The sequence below is a fragment of the Dryobates pubescens genome, chromosome 11, assembly GCF_014839835.1.
Source record: "Dryobates pubescens isolate bDryPub1 chromosome 11, bDryPub1.pri, whole genome shotgun sequence".
Classification (NCBI taxonomy): Eukaryota; Metazoa; Chordata; class Aves; order Piciformes; family Picidae; genus Dryobates; species Dryobates pubescens.
The window spans coordinates 10,644,271-10,661,411 of record NC_071622.1 but is presented as its reverse complement, the minus strand read 5'-3'; the positions used below and the strand labels follow the sequence as shown (position 1 = coordinate 10,661,411).

General features: G+C 53.7%; 1 protein-coding gene across 1 annotated transcript in view; it reads left to right on the top strand.

Annotated features, from left to right (window-relative positions):
* CACNA1E (calcium voltage-gated channel subunit alpha1 E) overlaps positions 1–16,543 on the top strand; it is a 133,459-nt gene extending 116,916 nt beyond the window's left edge. Inside the window, exons 40-49 of the mRNA XM_054165170.1 lie at positions 3,081–3,177; positions 4,979–5,084; positions 8,477–8,584; positions 9,075–9,175; positions 9,454–9,560; positions 10,442–10,550; positions 12,335–12,463; positions 13,915–14,095; positions 14,209–14,402; positions 15,794–16,543. Of these exons, the coding sequence (XP_054021145.1) occupies positions 3,081–3,177; positions 4,979–5,084; positions 8,477–8,584; positions 9,075–9,175; positions 9,454–9,560; positions 10,442–10,550; positions 12,335–12,463; positions 13,915–14,095; positions 14,209–14,402; positions 15,794–16,333 (1,672 nt within the window). The 3' untranslated portion in view covers positions 16,334–16,543. The remainder of the gene's footprint in view (positions 1–3,080; positions 3,178–4,978; positions 5,085–8,476; positions 8,585–9,074; positions 9,176–9,453; positions 9,561–10,441; positions 10,551–12,334; positions 12,464–13,914; positions 14,096–14,208; positions 14,403–15,793) is intronic.
* The last annotated feature ends 598 nt before the right edge of the window (positions 16,544–17,141 follow it).

Below are 17,141 nucleotides of genomic sequence, written 5' to 3'. Positions count from 1 at the left end.
GCAGTCTGGACTTTCTCCTGACTCTGTGGGACGGACAGAGCAGTGGAGGTGGATAAACTCAAGAGGAGATGGAGGCAGAGAGAGAACAGAACTTCTGCTGTCATGTGTGAGAGAATATCCCCATCTCTTCTTTGTGTTCCCTTGGTCTCTTCCCCTCTGTGCATGGACATGAGAGATTTTTCAGAGACTCCTACTTCCCTGGAAGAATTCCTAAAAGGCAACTGAGGGAGAAAGAAAGCCCACACAGTCACTGCATCTTGCCGCTGCGGTCCAGATCCCAAAATGCCAACCCCACTCATCAACTTGACGGGGAACTGCACATCACAGTGCACAGGTCCACACTGTGCCATGGAACAATGATGACTTGCAGAAACAGCCACCAACCTGTTTATGGAGTGCTGGACAGCCTGCTCTGGAAGATTTGGTTCTTGGGTAGGTTCAGAGCTCTGCACAAGGGTGCAGCATGGTGTGGAAGCATACCCACTAGGCCATCTGCAGGTGGACTAACAAGGGGACATTGATGTAGGAAGACTTCTTGTGTAAGGCCAGCAAGCTCTGTCCTTATGCTGGGGAGGGCAGGTCTTGTAACCACATCTTGCTGGGACTGCATCCTGGCAGTCAGCTCTACTCTTTGAGGCTGTCTCTGTCTTTCTTCAACTCATCTGCTTCCAGCAGTCATGGAAATAAAGCAAAGGAAGCCAAGGAGATGGACATCACCTTTGACTTCTAAAAGTAGCCCTTGAGATGATCATTGCTCTACAGACATTCATGTCTCCTGTGGATGGATATCCACTCCTGTATTTCCTCTCACAGCAGTTAATACTCTGGTGCTGTGCTTCTAACAGCCTGGTACAACACAGTACTTATTTCCTAACCACAGGAGGACAGATGTCCCCCACATTTCCTCCTCAATAACTCACGGGGGTCTCTTGGAGCACCAGGACCAAGCCATCACTTCCTGGTGCTTTTACAGGCCACCCTGAGCCATAGTCACAGCGCTCATCTCCATCCAGACACAGGAGAGCTGGCCAGCTTGTGCTTGGACCAGCTCTTGGGAGCTATCTTCTGGTTCAGATGGATATCATTCCACATGCCCGCCTGCGCTACATTCTGAGGGGATGAGGTTTCTGGGCATGGTTGTGCTGCTCAAAACACTTCAAGATGTCTGCTCAGAGAAGCAGCAAAGCCCTTCTGTGAGAACATCACAGTTCTCCTGTGGACCTTCTTGGTTACTGATGTTCCTTTCATGGGAATCTGTTCTTCCTTCAATGCATGGAGAAGTTCAGTAGGATCTAGAGCATCCAGTGTGTGCTACAGTCCCCCTTGCCGGGAAGACTGGGTAGGAGATCACTCTCTTGCTTCCTTTCTGCAGAACATTCTCGGGCATGAAAACTTCCAGGTCATCTTTTCCACTTCAGACATCTTGAGCTTGGTGCATATCCCACTCTGCCAAGGCACTGCTTAAGAACACCCAGACCTGGATATTTTTTCTTGTTCGTCCTACTTAATATTCTCCAGTGTTGTTATCAGTCCTCTTTCCAGCCTGTTTAGATGTGTCAGATCTCACAGGGGATGGCTTGCCCAGCCTGTTCTGTGCTTGCTTCCCAAATGTCTCCTGTTTGGGGTAGTCACTGTTTCTAGTTCTCATCTGAAATGTCAGGGCTTATCTTTACGGGGGTCTCTCTCTCCAGGAGTCTGCTTCCAAAGCAGCAGTACCCCCTGAGAAGAGAAGCTGTCGTCTTCTCCCCTTTCCACGCTGCTCTGAGCACATGGGTAGGGAGAAGGCCAAAATCCCATGGTGAGGGACTAGTTTTTCAGTGGTGCCCTCTCTCCCAGGTCACCCCAGACGAGATGAGTTCTCCTCCAGCAGTATCGTGGCTCTTAGGTTCAATGCCTTTGTTGTTGTGAGGCTGTCCTTGCCCAGTAAATCCTTCTGAATATTGCAGTACAGGGAGGACACCTGACTTGAGGGGAAGAAGAGGTGGCCAAGCTCAGGATCCCTGGGAGATGTACTTGGGTGGCCTCCTGAATATTGCACAGAGAGCGAGAAGCAGCCCAGATACCTCAGCCTGGCAGAGGGCTCAAGGCGTCAGCGGGTGGCCCGGTTTTGGTAGCGTTGCTCACTGCGGCAATCCCAGGCAGGTCCTTATGGAACAGAGGAGCGAGAGGTGGGGATCCGTCCTGGGCGCCTCCCTTGGGAAACCCAAACGAACCCCAATGTTGGAAGGCCCAAACAGCTGCCTCTGCTGAGACTCTTTAAACTCCAACCTGGTGGAACTTGCAGCCGCATGTGGGAGAGAGGCAGGGCGGGAGCATGGCATGTACGACTTTTCCTCCCAGTTTTTGTTTCTTTTCAGCCAATTCAGCATGCCTTTTGCACTGGTGCATGGTGGGAAAGTGGTCCATCCGCAGAGCCAGACGGAAGCAACTGGGCATCTTCCTTTGACAAGTGACCCTGGCCCACTGCCTTCTATGCAAGATGCTGCCTCCCAATTGCATAGACCTAATCGAGCTGGGGATACACAGCCTTCTGGCTATGGGTTAGGTGGCCCTCATGCAAAGCAATACCCAGGTTGTCCCCCCCGAGCCCGGGAGGGAAGATGCTACGGAGGCCACAGAGCACTGTGGTACAAACCACCCTTATCTTCAATAACCCATGGCCTGAGCGCCGTGTATCTGATTTATACCACTCACACACAGCCCTGGAACCTGTGGGACAAGTTGGGGGCTGCTGGAGGGCTTTAGGAAAGTTTGGGTTGAGACCAGAGAAGGAAGGACACCCAGACTGCTAGCGAGACAGGCGCTCAAGGCCAGCAGCAGAGAGGAGAGGGGTGAGTCGCTTTCTGCCAGCATTCCTGGGTCTGTGTGAGCAGTGCTATAAATCCACATCAGGACAGTCTCTCACGTATGATTTGCCTTGATTAACGGGTTTCCTGTTCTTTTCCTGTTTGTCCGTTTGTTTTTTCTCTCCTGTTCTCCTGTACTATTTTTGTTTGTACGTGGTTTTTTTCGGCTCTCTGGGAATGCCTCCTCTCTCTCTCTCTGCATCTCCCTCCCTCCCCTTCCCCCTCCATGAGCAGTGGCCGAATCCATTACACTGAGATGTATGAAATGCTGACTCTTATGTCACCACCGCTAGGCCTCGGCAAGAGATGTCCTTCCAAAGTGGCCTATAAGGTAGATCAACCCTTCCTTCTACGGGGCTAGAGCCGAGCAGGAGCCGGGGCTCAAGGGAGCTGCGGGAGGTGGGACTCTGGGGACCTGGGGAGGCACTGGCGGCATCCAATGTGTTTAGCTCGCTCCTGGGGAGCTTGCTGTGCTTAGAGGAGTCCTGGCCATGCTGGCTGGTCTCCACTGCCCACTTATGTAATGCTGCTGTGGTCACTTGCAAGCACAGGGAGCTCTGGGATGGAAGACCCTGAAGGAAGAGGAGAGACAGAATCATCAGTAGGGTGGGAATGGGAAGGCTGGAGAAGATGAGGTGTGAGGAGCAGCCCTGTAGCACAGTCAGGAGAGTGGCATATTCTTAGGAGCTCATGGTCTGGTTATGAGGTCTGTGGAGACAGGTTGGACTCGATGATCCTTGGGGTCTCTTCCAACCTTAGTTATACTGTGATGCTGTGACCCAATCTAGTCCCCTGGGCTTGGAACCATCCTTGTCCCAGCCAGCATAGAAACAGGGCTTAAAGCCCACGGAAAGGGGAAGCAGATGAGCATCAAGGATGTGTCCTCTAGCAGCACTTCTGCAGTGTGGTAGGAGCCAGATGCATTAGCACGAGCTGCCCCAAGGATGGCTGGTGCAAGGCAAAGCCAGGTGCCTCTGAGCTGACCCCTTTTTACCTCCTGGGGTGGTGGCTGGCAGTTGGTTCACAGCACAGGCACAGCATAGGTATGAAGCAGAAGTGTGGGAAACCCTGAAGGAAGTGGGATGGGAGCTGTTAGGACACCTGGAGCTACAGATCAATGTGTTGCCCAGGTCTGGAGCAAAGTGAAGCTTGGCCATGGGCTGCCGCCTGCAGCCCTTTGATCAGCACCCAAGGCTAGTGAAGGAGGGACTTCTGCACACCTACAAACATGCTGCCACCCTCTCCAGCTCTGAGGTGTTTGTTCAGACGTGCATACATCCCCCATCACACTTTTCCAGGAGAAAATAGGAGGCTTGAAGCCAAGGAAAGGACATGAGAAGCCTGGTGAAAAGAAATGGGCAGGGAAGGGATGACCCAAAGGTATTCACAAAGCAAAAATATACTCTCTGGAAAGTGGATCTGGTCACTTCGGTTTGCACCCCACCTGCCCAGGGTGGGGAAGGAGCATGGCGTGCCTAACCTGCCTTGGTTGCCCTTCTTCTGCCTCTTTCCTTCTGCATTTTTTTTCTCTCCCTCCTTCCCTCCCCCACCCTTGGATAATTTGGACCCTGTGCATGTGCTGGCAAACTTCATCTCTGAAAGACGCAAAAAGGGAGCGCCAGGATGTAGCATGCTAGAGGAATCCAGCTGATCTGAAGTCCCTGAAGGTTAGGGATCCTCCTCTCCCCTGCCCCAGGTGGGAAGGGTTGAGAGCTGGAAAGCCAAACCACCCAGGAACGGAAACCTGAGCCCCCTCTGCCGGTCCTCATGCCCACATCCCTAATGGATCAGGTGTGTCTTCCCCAAAGAGCCGGGAGGTGCCGTGGCAGCCCCGGTGCAGTGCGGAGGGGGCTCAGGGGCCATTCCTGGGGTGCAGGAGGAGCCCTGGAAGGCAGTGAGCCGGTGTCCTGGGGTGGAAGGAGCCGGGGGAGGGGAGAGGGGGGTTGGGGGCGGGGTGATCCTTGCCCTTCTTTTTTGGCTGTGCTGTTTTGACACTGTTTTGTTGCTTTTTATTTTTTAATTATTCCCCTCCCCCTTTTTTTGTTTAATGTTTAATTTCTTTTCCTCCAGCCCGGTCGATGTGTTTTTCGATATTGTTTTCCGTCCGCTGTTTTCTTCTCTCTCTTGCGCAGAGACTGGTGCTGATGAACATGCCTGTGGCCGAGGACATGACGGTCCACTTCACCTCCACCCTGATGGCGCTGATACGCACAGCCTTGGACATCAAAATCGCCAAAGGTAAGGTCGAGGGGAGGGAGCTAGAGAGAGGACAGAGCCAAGAGGGCTACCTTGAGTCCTGTGCCCACTTCTGGGCTCCTCGATTTTAGAATAATAATAATAATAAACAACCAGGTTGGAAGAGACCTTCAAGATCATCGCGTCCACCCCCTTAACCAATCCAACCCACCTAAACAACTAAACCATAGCACCCAGCACCCCATCAAGTCTCCTCCTGAACACCTCCAATGATGATGACTCCACCACCACCCCAGATGACTCCACCACCTCCCCAGGCAGCCCATTCCAGTGGGCAATCACTCTCTCTATGAAGAGCTTCTTCCTAACATCCAGTCTGAACCTCCCCTGGTGCAGCTTGAGACTGTGTCCTCTTTTTCTGGTACTGGCTGCCTGGGAGAAGAGACCAACCTGTGCCTGTCTACAACCTCCCTTCAGGTAGTTGTAGAGAGCAACAAGGTCACCCCTGAGTCTCCTCCTCTCCAGGCTAAGCAACCCCAGCTCCCTCAGTCTATCTTCACAGGGCTTGTGTTTCAAACCCTTCACCAGCTTTGTTGCCCTTCTCTGGACTCCTTCCAGCAAGTCAACAACTTTCCTAAACTGAGGGGCCCAGAACTGGACACAGTACTCAAGGTGTGGCCTAACCAGTGCAGCGTACAGGGGCAGAATGACCTCTCTGCTCCTGCTGGCCACACTGTTCTTGATGCAGGCCAGGATGCCATTGGCCTTCTTGGCTGCCTGGGCACACTGCAGGCTTGCTCTCCCAGCATGGAGGGACCTGGTTGCTGCTTGTGGAGCTCACTTCAACAAGGACACTTGAACATGTCCAGAGAAGGGCAATGAGGCTGGTGAGAGGTCTCCAGCACAAGCACTATTAGTAGAGGCTGAGGAAGCTGGGGTTGTTTAGCCTGGAGAAGAGGAAGCTCAGGGGAAGCCTTATTGCTTCCTATAACTACCTAAAAGGAGTTTGTAGACAGGTGGAGGTTGGTCTCTTTTCCCAGGCAACCAGCACCAGAACAAGAGGACACAGTCTCAAGTGGTGCCAGGGGAAGTTTAGAATCATAGAATCAATAAGGTTGGAAAAGACCTCAAAGATCATCAAGTTTAGGCTCGAGGTGAGGAGAAAGTTCTACACGGAAAGAGATATTGGCCCTTGGAATGTGCTGCCCAGGCAGGTGATGGAGTCCCTGTCCCTGGAGGCGTTCATGGCACTTGGAGCCATGGTTTAGTAGTCATGAGGTGTTAGGTATTGGAATGGAATGGAATAGGATAGGATAGGATAGAATAGAATAGAAGAACAGAATCAACCAGGTTGAAAAAGACCTTTGAGATCATCAAGTCCAACCTATCACCCAACACTATCTAATCAACTAAACCGTGGCACCAAGCACCCCATCCAGTCTCTACCTAACCACTGCCAGTGATGGTGACTCCACCACCTCCCTGGGCAGCCCATTCCAATGGGCAATCACTCTTTCTGTGAAGAACTTCTTCCTAACCTCCATCCTAAACCTCCCCTGGCACAGCTTGAGACTGTGTCCTCTTGTTCTGTTGCTGGTTGCCTGGGAGAAGAGATCAACCCCCTCCTGGCTGCAACCACTCTTCAGGTAATAGGTAACAGGTTGGACTTAATGATGTCTCAGGTCTTTTCCAACCTGGTTGATTGTATGATTCGGACAAGCTGAAGACATCACAGCCAAGTTGTGGTCAGTCGCTGTGGTGCTTTGGCTGTGCCCCACGTTGTCACCTGGGATTTACCCCAAGGAGTAAATTGCCACACTACACAGAATTTGCAAGTGAAGTGAAATAATTATCTGCAAAAATAGGCTGAATATAAAAGATAATAAACAGTATACAAATACATATAACATTTGAAAGCTAAATGAAGTTATTGGTTGCAAAAATAGGCTAAATATAAAAGGTAATAAACATCTACAAATACATATATACATAGACCACTAGACAATAGCCAAGCTACTCCCATGTACAGACTCCCCCTGGGCACCACCCTGGACAAAAGCCCAGAGGGCTGTTGCCAGCTAACAAGTTATTATCTCTCTCTGTCATCCCTGCCACTGTTCCTTACCATAACCCAGATGATCAAGCCAAGCAAGCAAGATCAGACAGGGGGAAGAAGCAAGCAAGACAGAGAACAAGCTGTGCTTTCAGACTGTAGAGAAATCCTGCAGACCACTGAAATGGGATAAATCGTATCTCTGGTGTTCTGTTCAGCCCCCTGGGGAATGTCCATCCCCTGGACCCTCTCAATTTTTCTGGGGAACTCTTATTTACAATTAGGACAGTAGGGCACTAGCCCTAAACCTGCAACAATCACCCAGAGCCTGGCCTGTGAATGGAAGTGATTACCTTGAGCAGGCAAATTTTCACTGCTCTCTGTTAAAAATCTGTTTCTTTAGGAAAGAGGTGATCAGTATCCCACTAAAAGCTGCTTCTAGAAAGCAGGAACAGCTCGATGTCCACCATGTAAAGGGGCAGAGAGAGAATTCCCCATCCTCTCCATGTACAAAGCAAACCAAGGAGGGAAAAGATCACATGTGCTTGGCTTCCTAAGGCTGTGGAGAACAGAAATATCTATGTCAGGGAGGAGAACATGTTCAGAGCAGGAAAACCTGCTTTGTTGTTGTTGCTGGAAATGCTCTGATTCATCAGATCAAAAGCTTTCTGCAGAAACATGCCATTTGCAATAAAACATCCCCTGGGAACAGCTCGGCAGTTGGAAGAAAACCCAACCCAGGGCAAGATAGCAGCACAAGCCCAGTTCTCAGCTCCTTGTATCTTGAATCAATGGGCTCAAGCCCCTCTAGATAAAGCAGAGATATGAACCTGGATCTCCTACAGCTTGGCAGAGTTGCCCTGGGCTCTAGTACCTTTGGTTGGCACGTGTTGACAGCTCCCTCTGAGCCTGGGTCTTCCTAAGCTCAGCAAGCCCTTCACCACTGTCCAGAGAACTCTGCTCTGCTTGCACAATGCCACCAAACATTTAAGTATTTCAACCAAGTGGAGCTGCTCTTTCACCAGCACATGATCTGCTCACCAGAAAAGAGAAAGTGGGGCAGCAGCAGGTGTGTGTGGGCTGGAGTAGGATTGGAGCCGCAGAGACGGACCCAAGGCAAGCTTGAAGATGGCAGCTTTGAGTGGGAGGGCAGGGGATGGGGAGATGGAGGCACACATATGGATGGGGATGGTAGGAAGGTTTCCCTGAGAGAGCAGAAGACCAAGCTCACTGATGCAAGGTGGCCCTCCCAGCACAGAGGGACCTGGTTGCTGCTTGTGGAGCTCACTTCAACAAGGGCATGAGGGTCTTTTCAGTTGGATTGTGGTGCCAGGTCTTGATGTGGGTGCACAGACCTTTCTTTTTCACCCTGCTGTTCAAGGTGGTGCAGATTGGCAGCAGCTAGACGCTGAGCTTCAAAAGGAGATCCTGACCATTTGGCCTCACCTGTCCCAGAAGATGCTTGACCTGTTGGTACCCATGCCAAAAAGTGAGTCTCTGGGGGAGACTGTCATTGCTGCCAAGTTTACATCATGCATGCAGCAGCTTCTTCCCAAAGGGAGGTGGGGACCAATCAGACTCATTCCCAGCTGAGGGAGAAGTGGGAAAAGTGTGCTGCTTACAGCCTTGCTCTGCCTGGCTGCTTGGGAGCCCTCTTGAAAAACACCCAGTTTGCAATTACCAACTCCTAGCAAACCCACAGTCTCCTGTAAATCATTTCTGGAGCATCTAAGGCCAGGAGGCTGAGCATCACTTGCTCTGTTACATGTGATGATGTGATGAAGACGGTGGGTTATGATGATGCTTTCAAGCCATCTCCATCCATTTTATCTCAACGTGGAGCATCCTCTGTCTTCTGGAGCAGAGAGCAAAGTTTGAGGGTCACCAGGCTATCTATCCCACAGCAGGACTGGGGGATCCCAGGATCCATGCTGCTTAACACACAAGTGTCCCTACTTTGTTTCCTCTTCTGCTCTCAGCCTCTGACCTGACTGTTGGCAAAATATATGCAGCCATGATGATCATGGATTACTACAAGCAGTGCAAAGCGAAGAAGCAGCGGCAGCAGCTGGAGGAGCAGGTGAGGCTCAGCAAGGGCACATGGTGGGGAGGATGGGGGTGTTCAGAGCCCCCTCACTGCTTCCTACCATGTCCCAACCAAACATGCAGCTGAGGGCTGAAGATGGTGTTACAGGTTAGGCTTTGGCGACTACAAGGTGCACACATGTACATCCTTGGTCCCTGACAGTGACCATGAGCACGCCTGTGCCTTGCCAAGCAGTGGAGACTTGGTTGGTGGAGCACTGGATGTTCACCTACGTTTCCTGCAGGCTCAGCAGCTTCTTTTCCTCAATACAGAAAAATGCCCCCATGTTCCAGCGCATGGAGCCGTCCTCCTTGCCGCAGGAAATCATCTCCAACGCGAAGGCTCTGCCTTACCTCCAGCAAGACACGCTCTCGGGCCTGTGAGTATTGCTCTGAGAGGAAGGGGGGTCATCCTGTCACTTTTCTGTCCCTGCAGCCCTTGTTTTGTTCTCTGGAGCTGGTGCTGAGATGCACAGAAGGTTAAAGAGCTGCTGAGAAGAGTTTGGGATAGAAAGCTCCTAGCACAAAGCTTTAGCAGGATTCCAGGTAGTTGGTGTGCGTCAGCATCACCAACAGCAGCAGAGGTGGCCAAGGGGGACGGCCCGGTGTCTGCATGGACCATGACAGCACTAAGTGCAAGCTCACTTACCTACAAGGGTTTGGGAATAGATCTGAACCTCAAGACACATTCAGCAGTGGATCCCTGGGTGGTGCAGGATTGGCAGAGGATCCCAGCACCCTGTCTGGAGGGAATGAGATGGGAGTTGGCAGGAATGAGGTGAGCTGCTGGTACTGTGCTTGGGATGTCCCCAGTGCTGCCATGGGACCCCTGGTGTCCTCTCCTGCCTGGATACCATTTCAGGTCTCTAAGGAATATGTCCTGGGGGTCTTTACAATCTGGGGGGCAAGCATGAGGGGGGCAGCTCTGAGTCACTGGAGAGGCAATGCCTAGCAATGGCAGCACCTGGCTTGTGGCTTTCCTGAGACCAGACTGTCACAGAGTCATAGAATCATCTGGCTGGAAGAGACCTTTAGAATCATCAAGTCCAACCATTAACCCAGCACTGCTAGGCCACCACCTCTAGGCACCTCACCTACATGGTTTTTAAATCCCTTCAGGAACGACTTCACCACTTCCCCAGGCAGCCCATTCAAGGGCTTGACAACCCATTTGGTGAAGAAATTTTTCCTAATGTCCTTCCTAAACCTCCCCTGGCACAAGCTGAGGCTCTTGTCCCATCACAGTCGCCTCTCTTTGCAGGAGCGGCCGAAGCGGGTTTCCCTCGCTGAGCCCGCTCTCACCACAGGAGATCTTCCAGCTGGCATGCATGGATCCATCCCACGGGCAGTTCCAGGAGCACCAGTCTCTGGTAAAGTCACACACTGCCAGGCAGACACTTGCCTGCATTCCCAGTGAAGATGCTGGCGGGCATGGGGAGGTGCGGGGCTGCCGGCACAGTGGTGAAATGCTGCTCCTTGCCCCTGTGGCAGCAAGCACCACTGGGAGGTGGCAGCTGCTGGGGCATGCGTGGGCCCAAAGCAGGAAAAAAGCATCCCTGAGTGTCCCCCAGCTGGGGCTCTGGGGCGAGGGGACTCAGCTATCCCTGGCCCACTCCTGAATGGTGGGGCCAGGCAGCAACAAATGCTCTTGGAATGAGAGCTGTGGCCAAGGTCCAGCGTCCTGCAGTAAGATTTCCTTCTCTCCACAGGCTGCTCTGTTTTGCCACTGAGGGCTCACTTCAGTGGGCTTCCCCATGCAGAGTGGTGCTATCTGATGTTTCTGGATTCATGTTCATTTTGTTGTCAGTGCTGGTGTCCCCCAGTCCCAAAGTGAGCTGTCAATCAAACTGTCTCCCACGGGAGCACACCCCTCCGGCCTCGCACGCCGGCCGGCAGCAGCAGTGTCTGTCTGTCTGTCTGTATATCTCTATATACATACCTGTATATACCTCTCCATGTCTGTGTGTGTGCCCTGGGGCACCACCCCGATGCTGTCTCAGATGCAGTGTTGTACCACTGTGCATCTCCAGCCCAGTCCGTGTCCCTGGGGTCTGTAGTACTCTGTGTGAGCTGTGTACCCCTGCCCTGCTGCCCTGGCCATGCCACCATCCTGCTGGTGAGGAGGTGGCAGACAATCACCTGGTTTGAAAAGATCTCAAGACCATTGAGTCCAACCATAACCTACCATTTCCCTGTACATGACTGTTAGACCATGCCCCTAAGCTCCTCATCTAAAAGTCTTTTAAACCCCTGCAGAGATGGTGACTCCACCACTTCCCTGGGCAGCCTGTTTCAGTGGAAAAAAATTTCCTAATGTCCAACCTAAACCTCCCCTGGTGAAACTTGAGGCCACTTCTTCATGTCCTACTAGGGAGAAGGGGCTGAGCCTCACCTCACTACAGCCTCCTTTCAAGGGGATATAGAGGGCAATGAGGTCTTTCCTCAGCCTCCTCTTCTCCAGACTAAGCAACCCCAGTTCCCTCAGCCACCCCTCACCAGATTCTTTGCCCTTTTCTGGACACAGTCCAGTACCTCAATATCCTTCTTGAAGTGAGGGGCCCAAAACTGAACCCAGCATTTGTGGTGTGGCATCACCGGTGCTGAGTACAGGGGCACAACCACTTCCCTGGTCCTGCTGGCCACACTACTGCTGATACAAGCCAGGATTCTAGTAGATCTCCAGAATCACTCACTATCCATCTCCTTGACAGCACATCCTATACAAGAGTCCCCTAATCTGGGAATTAACCAAAGTGTAAAGGTACCACAGGTAGCCAGAAAGCCTTTAAAAGAGGGTGAGAGAGAAAATCCCATACATTTGTCCTCTTCTGGCAAAAGGAGAAGGAGTTAAAGCCTGAGCAGTCAAGGTGTCACCAGGTCCAGGCAGGGTTTCCATTGCCACTGAAGAGGTTCAAGATGGATTAGCCCTCAGGCAAGCCTGAAACACCACATCTGGGCTCACCAGCAATGGATTGTGAATTGGATTTTTCAGTCGTGACATGATGGATGAGATGTCTGAGATGAGATGTCCGAGGCTCCCTTCTTGGCCCTCTTAAGCTGGACAAGCAGGACTGTCCCTTGCAAACGGGGCAGAAGCAGCGTGCTGCCCTGCTCCAATCCCATCCCAAGAGCTTGGCTGTGTGTTTATTTCCAGGAGCCAGAGGTTAGGGAGTTTCAAAGAGTGCAGCCCTCTAACCGTGGCAGCTACCTTCCCGTGGACACTCAGGAGCATGCTGTCTCTGGGAGGGCCTCCTCCATGCCTCGTCTCACTGTGGATCCCCAGGTAAAACCAAGCAAAGCCCCCATGGGTGCTGGGTCCGAACAAAGCCTACCAGGTAACACTGGGGCTTCTCTCCGTGCTGAACAAGTGTGGCAAGCCCCATGGCTTCCTTTGATATCAGAGCATCTCCCCATCTTTGGGGTGCTGCACAAGTAGGAGATCTGATGTTCCTCTACACGGGAGACACCAGCGGCAGAAAGCAGCCAGGGGAATTGATCTCCTGGTTCACGTGGAAGGTCCACGGTGGAGCAGGGCCACACCAGGATGTTGCAGGGTCCCCATGCAGTGGGACACACCTCATTTCCTCCAGCTTTAGGTGCTGGCTAAGGTTTGAGGAGTGCCATCCCAGCTGTCAGGCGATCTCCCAGGTGATGAAAAGCCTTTTCCTTCCTTTCCTGTTGTCCCAACACACACGCTTCTCCATCTGTCCAGGGGAACCCAGGCCACATCTCACCTTCTTGTTTGTCTGCCTGGTTTCTCTGTCATTCTGTCTTGTACTTGGCCTCCACCAAGACACAGACACTCTGTGGGGTTGTTTTGCTGTGAAGTCTCTGGGTCTGCTTTCTCACAGAGGTCCTGCTGTCAGTGCTGGTGTCAGGTGTCCTGGCACTTGAGGGGGCATGAAGAGGAAGTGAGGCTTTGCTTTCTGGGCTTTATTGACAAAAGGGAGGGGATGGGAGCACAAAGGACATGGTGCAGAGGAGAGGAGAGGAGACAAGGAGAATGGCCTGAGGTTGCAGAGGCAAGAAACTGCTAGGAGAAAGCCAAGGAACATCTAGGAGATGATGTTTTCCACAGCACATGTGAGAGCACAAGTTAGGAGGAGGGGAGATGGTAAAAGGAGAAGCATGGAAGAGAGAAAGGAAAGAAGAATAAAACAATAGCATGAGTTGGAAGAGAGGGAATGAGCGTGGGGAAAGGGGATGCAGAAATACAGGACCAAGGATGGTGCTGCCACTGGAAAAGTGGAAGCAGCCAGGAAAATGAGCACCAAGTGAAGGGCACTGAAAGATCCTCCCTCTCTCAATGTTGTCTCTGCTCCACTTGATCCTGTTCCCAAGGCAGGGAGGGATGCTGAGACAGCCTGGAGGGGCAATGGTCTGCTACTCTGTGTCCCCACACCCAGGGTGGGGACACACAGAGGGATGCTGCTGCTCTGCCCCCAACACACCTGGGCTTGAATCACCATTGCTGGCTTTGCTGGTGGAGCACAGGTCCCAGCTGGGGCAGAAGAGCTCACAAGCACGAAAGCTCAGCCCCATTTTCTTCCCACCCCTATTTTGTGCAAGGGTTGTGTAGGGGTGCTGTGCTTGGGCTGGCCGCTCCCCTGGCTCTGAATCTCCCCATGCCAGAGGCTGGTGGCTGGTGGGTGAACTGGTCAACCGCTCAACGACCACCCCCCCCAGCCCTGCCTCGTCCTAAGCTGCTCCCCGGCCGGCCGGGGCTGCTTGCAGGTGGTGACAGACACCAGCTCGATGCGGCGCTCCTTTTCCACCATCCGGGACAAGCGCACCAACAGCTCCTGGCTGGATGAGTTCTCCATGGAGCGCAGCAGCGACAACACCTACAAGTCCCGCCGGCGCAGCTACCACTCCTCGCTCCAGCTCTCCGCCCGACGCCTCAACGCTGACTCGGGTGAGCAAGGGCAGGAGGCCCCATCCCGCACCAGCAGCAAAAATGCCCCCTCCAGGTGAGCATCCTCTGCTCCCGGGTCGGGGCCAGGGGAGACTGACCCGGCTGTCCTGCAGGTCACCGGTCCGAGGGGCATCGCTCGGGTGGCAGAGAGCGGGGCCGATCCAAAGAGCGCAAGCACTTGCTGTCCCCTGACATCTCCCGCTGCAACTCGGAGGAGAGGAGTCCGCAGGCGCACGATGAGTCACCGGAGCGGCGGCGTGAGTCCCGGTCGCCCAGCGAGGGCAGGTCGCAGACACCCAACAGGCAGGTGGGTGACAAAACCTCTTTTCGTCACAAAGGAGGCGTAGAAAAAGCTTCTTGCCAAAACCGTGGAGATAGGCCCCAACTCTGGGAGCTCTGTGACACCTCTCCCCCCTGTGCTGGCATCTCCACGTGTTCTGTGAGATGGGCAGATTAGGGAGGCAGAGCAGCTGTGGAGCAGCTGGCACCCTGCAGAGCATCTGAGGAGCATCTCCACACTGACTGCCTCACCGCTGCAGCATCAGCTGTCTGCCAAGGGTGAGGTCCACCCGGTGCAGAGAGCAGGATGTTGTGAGAGACCTTGTCAAAGGCCTTACAGAAGTCCAGATAGGTGGCATCTGTAGTTCTTCACTTGTCCACTGATGTAGTCACTCCTCTCGGAAGGCTGCTATGTTAGTCAGGCAAGATCTGCTCCTCATGAGGCCAAAGGGCCTGTGTGAACCTCCCAAGGTTCAATGAGGCCAAGTGCAAGGTCCAACACTTGGGTTGGGTGATCCTCAGTATGAGTCCAGACTGGGGAAGATGAAGAGATTGAGAGCAGCCCTGCAGAGAAGAACTTGGGGTTCTTGCTAGATGAAAAGCTGGATATGAGCTGGCGAAGTGCACTCATGGCCCGGAATCAACCATGTCCTAGGCTGCATCCCCAGCATGTCCAGGAAGAGGATTCTGCCCCTCTGTTCTGCTGAGACCCCACCAGCAGTGCTGGGTTCAGCTCTGGAGTCCTCAGCACAGGAAGAAGCAAAGGCTCTGAGAAGACCTTATTGTGGCCTTTCAGTGCTTGAAGCGGGGGCTAAAGGACAGGTGGGGATGGACTTTTTTAGCAGGGCCTCTTTTGGCAGGACAAGGGTGGACGGTTTTAAGCTAAAAGAGGGAGATTTAGGCTAGGTTCCAGAAGAAATACTTTACAGTGAGGGTGGTGAAATAGTGGTGAGGTTGCCCAGAGAGGTGGGAGATGCCCCATCCCTGGAAACAATCCAGGCGAGGTTGGATGGGGCTGTGAGCAACCTGCTCTAGTCGCAGATGTCGCTGCTCACTGCAGGGAGGCTGGGCTAGATGGCCTTAAAGGTCCCTTTCAACCCAAACCAGTCTGTGATACTGTGATTGTATGAAATACTACTGCTTGAGTGTGCTTGAAGCCCGTGGAGATGCTGCCTGTAGATACCAGCAGCCGGTGAGCTGTTTGCCCTTCCTGCAGCAGGGTTGCAGATGCTTTTCCTTTTGGCCAGCAAGAGCAGACATCATCTCTGTCCCTGGAGCCAAGTCCCAGGCAGGAGCGGGGCAGGCTGGGGGGCAGTGGGGCAGAGCGGGGGAGGATGCAGCAGGGAGCCCCAGCTCAGAGTAGAGGGCAGTGGGTGCACAGCTCTGCCCATCATCCCAGTGTTCCCGGGTGTGTTGCAGGGAACAGGCTCTCTGAGCGAAAGCTCCATCCCCTCCATCTCGGACACCAGCACCCCCCGGCGAGGCCGCCGCCAGCTCCCGCCGGTGCCCCCGAAGCCGCGTCCCCTCCTCTCCTACGCCTCCATGCTGCGGCACGCCGGAGACGCCTCCCCACCCGCCGAGGAGAGCGAAGGGGGTTCCCCGCTCCTCTCCTCCACCTTAGAGCCCAACGCCGCCGGCCTGACCGAGTCTTCCAGCTCCCCGGCGGGGAAGCAGAGCCGACAGTCCACCCCACAGCGCTACATCTCAGAGCCCTACCTGGCCCTGCACGACGACTCGCACGCCTCAGACTGCGGTGAGGAGGAGACGCTCACCTTCGAGGCGGCCGTCGCCACCAGCCTCGGCCGCTCCAACACCATCGGCTCGGCCCCGCCGCTGCGGCACAGCTGGCAGATGCCCAACGGGCACTACCGGCGGCGGAGGCGAGGGGCAGGGCAGGGCGTGATGTGCGGGGCCAGCATCGATGTGCTCAGCGACACCGAGGAAGACGACAAGTGCTAGAAGCTGCCGCCTCCCCTTGCCCTGCCCCATCTCGGCTCCCCCCACCTCAACCCATCATCCCCACCGCCACCCTGCCCCTCTCCAATGCATGCTCTTTGCCACGCCTGGGAATGAAACAAAACCAAAAAAAACCCAAACGCAGGGGGAAAAGGAGAAAAACCAAACCGACCAGAATGGAGGGGGAAAGGGAAGAAAATTAAAGGAAAAAGAAAAGAAGAAAAAAAAAGAGCAACAAAAAAGTCTGTGCAAAAAAAAAAATTAAACCCTGTTGACTTTCATTTATTACCATCACTTTTTTTTTTCTGCACAGAGAAGCATTTGATGGGTGGCAGAGTGGTCCAGCCAGGCACATGTGCTGAGGGGCAAATGAGACACACACACCCCCACCCCTCCCTCAGGTCCTGCCCCGAGCAGGACCCCCAGGAAGGTTCATCCTGATGGTTTTCCTCTCCCCCGCGGCCGCAGAGTCTCAGCGAGGGGGTACCAGGGCACCCACTTCCCTCTCTCGCTCAGGCTCGTGCTGCTGTGGCTCTGAATTTCCCTCCCCGAGCTTCTCATCCAGCCTGGAAAAAGGATGAGGTGCCACAGTGGGATGCAGGGGCTGAGGGGTCGGGGTGCACCGGGCAGACCAGAGCGGCTCTGCCTGCCTGAAGTGGGGCAAAACCGAAGCCAACTGGTTTGTCCTGGAGCGGGCAGGGGGGAGGGAGGGGGAGTGCTGGCCAATGTATCCTGTCTCCCACCAACATATATTTATTTCTGTAGGGAGATCCCTAGGTGTGCCTGTGCGTGTACATACAGGGGGTGTATA